Source organism: Cebus imitator, unplaced genomic scaffold (assembly GCF_001604975.1).
Source record: "Cebus imitator isolate Cc_AM_T3 unplaced genomic scaffold, Cebus_imitator-1.0 Scaffold31, whole genome shotgun sequence".
Taxonomy (NCBI): domain Eukaryota; kingdom Metazoa; phylum Chordata; class Mammalia; order Primates; family Cebidae; genus Cebus; species Cebus imitator.
The window spans coordinates 7,190,854-7,195,638 of record NW_016107346.1 but is presented as its reverse complement, the minus strand read 5'-3'; the positions used below and the strand labels follow the sequence as shown (position 1 = coordinate 7,195,638).

The 4,785-nt window shown below is 39.9% G+C and overlaps 1 protein-coding gene across 1 annotated transcript in view; it reads right to left on the bottom strand.

The window, feature by feature from the left end:
* GPCPD1 (glycerophosphocholine phosphodiesterase 1) overlaps positions 1-4,785 on the bottom strand; it is a 73,266-nt gene that overhangs the window by 26,630 nt on the left and 41,851 nt on the right. The window contains exons 12-14 of the mRNA XM_037736958.1: positions 4,084-4,176; positions 628-705; positions 464-510 (exon numbers count right to left, since the gene is read on the bottom strand). Coding sequence (XP_037592886.1) covers positions 464-510; positions 628-705; positions 4,084-4,176 — 218 coding nt within the window. The remainder of the gene's footprint in view (positions 1-463; positions 511-627; positions 706-4,083; positions 4,177-4,785) is intronic.

Sequence of the window (4,785 nt, the reverse complement as noted above, 5' to 3'; positions counted from 1 at the left end):
AAAAAAAAACAAAAAAAACAAAAAACAAAAAAAAAAGCTTATATAGAATAAGCACAAGCCACTGTATATACTTTCTGTGTGCATATACATATGTTAGATAATGATCAAAGACTCAATTAGGGAATATAAAAATTCTCTATTAGATAACTGTTTATAGTTAATCATGCATTTATTTAGGTACCTAATGGGGACAGGAAGAGGAACCAGGGAAAATTACATGATGCAAAATATTCAAAGGTTATTAGAAATGAATATATATTTACCAACTATTGCATAAAAGACCTATTGTAAAATAATGACTGTTCTATGAAGAAGGGCTACTGCAAACAGAAGCAACCTAAGAGTATGAGTGAGAAGGGCTAGCTAGCCCCTGTGGCCTACAAATATTTGTGGTCTAGTTCGTTCCTTCATAAATACAAAAACCAATGGGGTCCATGGAAATGGTTGGAGAATACAGCTGGACCAACGCAGACCCATTCTCCCAAACAGAACAGAACGCCAAAGCACACACTGTACACATTAAATATAACAGTCATCCCCATGTGCAAAGAGAACATTACCACATACTAGCAAGTATAATAGTCCTAAAGCTAAAGGATAATTTACATTTCATGCTACTATTACTACCTTTAACAACTGGAGTTGGTCAAATGTTAATTCTTTTACTGGAATTTCAAATAATTCAACTGGATCAGCATCAAATTTCTAAAAAAAAAAAAAAAAAAAAAAAAAAAAAAAAAAAAAAAAAAAAAAAAAAAAAAAAGAATAAAGTTAAAAGTGAGCTCTAAATTATTACTGAATGCTTACACTAGACAGGCCTAGCATCTCTATTTACTCAACGATGAGAATAACTGTTAGTAGCCACACTGAGCCCATGCAGGAGAGCCCTTCTAACCTAATACCACCTCCCAGCCCTCATATTCTGGCTTTTGTTGTTATTGCAAGTGTAGAATACCTGCAAGAAAAGAGCAGCAGGGAGAAAGTGTAGCACTGAAGACAACTGAGGACAGAACCAGAGTCAGTCATTTCCCCAGTTCTTATGCTGTCTATACATTTTGTTTGACACTTACCCATGCTATGTGACTAGGAAATCAATATATGAAAGTACTATATAAAATTTATTTCTGTCACTTCCTAATCTTTTATTTTTTGAGACAGAGTCTCCCTGTGTTACCAGACTGGAGTGCAGTGGTGCAATCTTGGCTGACTGCAATCTCCACCTCCTGGGTTCAAGTGATTCTCCTGCCTCAGCCTTTCAAGCAGCTGGGACTACCGGCATGCACCACCATGCAGGGTTTCACCATGTTGGCCAAGAGGGTCTCAAACACAATTTGATTCACCCGCCTCGGCCTCCCAAAGTGCTGGGATTACAGGGGTGACCCGCCACGCCTGGCTGTTCCTAATCTTTTCGAAGCCTTTTAAGCTAACATTTGATTAAAAACAGCAGACACATCAAGCGTCATGAAAAATTGTCTTATTAGCTGTAAACCCTAATACTTAACAAGCATGCTGATAATCATGTTTCCCCCACAAGCAAATCTGTTGTATTAGGTTTTAATGTCTATCAAATGATCAAATGTCACTCTTCTACAGTAAATGACTTAAGGTATCACCAGCAAATCATCTGTGCAACAAATATAGTAAAATCCATCATATATATATTCATTCATGTACATTGGCATGAACCTGTACATGCATAAAGTTTTTCTGGAATGTAAAAGAAACTATTAAGAGTAAGGGAGTGAGAACAAGGAAAAACAGGAACAATTTATTTCTCATTTTATAATCTTCTGAAATACTTATATATTTTTCTAATGAACATGAATTGTTTTTAATAAGAAAAATACCAGCTTAAAAATTAAAATTCAATATAAAAATTCATTGCTTTCATTTCCCAATTATTTCATTCAGGTTCAACTTCAGATGAAGATATAGCCTAGTGAAAATGGGGAATTAATAATACTTGAACTCTCACTGATTTTTAGACATAAATTGTAGCTTGGTCAGGCACACTGGTCATGCCTGTAATCCCAGCACTTTGGGAGACTGAGGCAGACAGATCACCTGAGGTCACGAGTTCAAGACCAGCCTGGCCAACATGGTGAAGCCCCGTCTCTACTAAAAACTACAAAAATTGGCCAGGCGAGGTGGCAGGCACCTGTAATCCCAGCTACTAGGGAGGCTGAGGCAGGAGAATTGCTTGAACCCAGGAGGCGGAGGTTGCAGTGAGCCAAGATCATGCCACTGCACTCCAGCCTAGGCAACAGAGCTAGACTCTGTCTCAAAACAAAAACCAACAAACTAACAAAACCAAAAAAGGAAACAAAAATTAGCTGGGCATGGTGGCGTGCACCCGCAGTCCCAGCTACTTAAGAGGCTGAGGCAGGAGAATCACTTGAACCCAGGAGGCGGAGGTTGCAGTGAGCCAAGATCGCACCACTGCACTCCACTCTAGGTGACACAGCAAGACTCGGACTCGATAAATAAATAAATAAATTCATAAATAAATAAACTGCAGCTAGATCAATTAATCTCGATCTTGGCTAATAAGATCATTTATGACTTCACTCTTTCTCATTTATCTTTTCATTAACGTTCTTCCATGGCAAGAACGACCTGTTCCAAGTGGGTGGTCATTCTACTTACGTAATCTGACTAGATGCATCTCCCTTCCTCCCTCCCTTCCCTCCTTCCTTTCCTTCCTTCCTTCCCCTAATATCATTTCACAGAAACAAAGGGTCATTTCCTATATATCATAATAATCCAACCCCTAGGAACTCTGACTAAAATCCACTAGCAGGTGGTGCCAGGTTCCTTGTCACATTCTTTAATACAACAGGCAGTATCTGGTACAGTGATGTTAGCAAACTGGCCTAACTTTAAATCAACTCAGTTGGAAATTAATACCCAACATGGTTTTAGAGAAAATGTGGAATGAACCCTCCTAGAAATGAAATCCTTCCCTGAGGAATCTTAAGTGATTCAGGGGACAATATATTGTTTAGGGACAATATCGTTATCTCAATTATGTTTGTATGAAAACAATTACCGTTTTTTAAAAACTATATAAAATTTTGAATCTCCTCTGGACTCCGCTTCCTTACGCTCTCTTTTCCATTCTTCCAGTCGCTTACCTGTAGCCCACATTGCTGCTGCCCCTGCCTGCAGTCTCTGTCCTCTGAAGTTCCTATTACATCAGCTACCAAAACATTAGTCTTGAACATTTCCCTTTTCAGCTAAAAAGTTGTCATGTTTTGTTTTGTTTTGTTTTTTTGGAGACAGTGTTTCACTCTTGGTGTCCAGGATGGAGTGTAATGGTACAATCTCGGCTTACTGCAACCTCAGCCTCCTGGGTTCAAGCAATTCTCCTGCCTCAGCCTCCCAAGTAGCTGGGATCATAGGCATGTGCCACCATGCCTGGCTAATTTTTGTATTTTTAGTAGAGATGAGGTTTCTCCATGTTGGTCAGGCTGTTCTCGAACTCCTGACCTCAGGTGATCCGCCTGCCTCAGCCTCCCAAAGTGCTGGGATTATAGGCGTGAGTCACCGTGCCTGGCCAGCTAAAAAGTATTTCTTACCTCCCTAGCTCTTGAGTCTAAACCTCTTGACTGAGGCCCTCTAGCATCTAACTCCAAACCACCTTTTGAATTTTTCACTGTGGCTTACTGGCCTTATTAACTGTAGAAGAAACTTGAAGCAGAAACAGCTGGGATCCTAGAAAATAAACACTACGATGTCTTCTTCTCTTGTCTCAATATAGTAGCACAGACAGGCTGCTACAGAAACCACCTGGAATGTCCTTTTTCTGTAATACAGTAAAGTATATTCAGCAACAGGCCCTACTCTAGGAAGGCAGTATTTCCATATCACCACTCACTCAGCGTTGTAAGAGCATGGCAGGGAACACTGGCAGTAATTCACCAAGAAAATGAATCAACCAATTCTATTTAATAAGTAATTTAAAATATACAAACTTCCTAGTTTTTAAACCTTTTACCTAACATTAAGAGTTTGAAATGAAGAAATTTCTTCTGTAGGTGTCTATTATGAAGAAAAAAATAAAATAAAGAAATTTCAACATACCTTTTTCATAGTCAAACAACAGGTAAGATCATGATATACCACGGGCACAAAGTCCTTTGAAAGGTGTACATCAAATTCTACAAAGGCTGCACCCTGACAAAAGGAAACAAGTATTTGAAAAACATTGCCTGGTACACAGTACATCTCAAACTGCAAGAACATAAGAAATTTTTGGTCACTATAAAATTATGGATCTGTATAAAAAAGCAAGCTTTTTCTAAAATGTAATGTATTATCTTAAAACAACAGGTTTTCTCTTTTGCAAAAGCACAGCTACTTTTTCCTGGCAAAAAATGGGCACAGATCCACTTCAAAACCCCCGGAGGCACCTCAGTGGCAGTGAGACAGCCTTCAGGACTGTCATTTCTGCAATTGCTATTGGCAGAAAAGGAACCCAACAAGAGCCTGGAGTTCAGGGATCCCTCACATTGCTGCCTACTGCCCCTGCAAACCTTAGCTGCGCAGCTAACATGAAAGATTTGGTGAGGGAAGAACAAGCTGCAGAGCTCCTCAGCTCTGCTCCTTGGTGCACCTGAGCAGTCCACGGTACAGCCTTTCTCAGCAAAATGTCAGTACTGAATGAAAGAGGAAGCTATGCTGGGCGCGGTGGCTCACGCCTGTAATCCCAGCACTTTGGGAGGCTGAGGCGGGTGGATCACCTGAGGTCAGGAGTTCGAGACCAGCCTGACCAATATGGTGAAA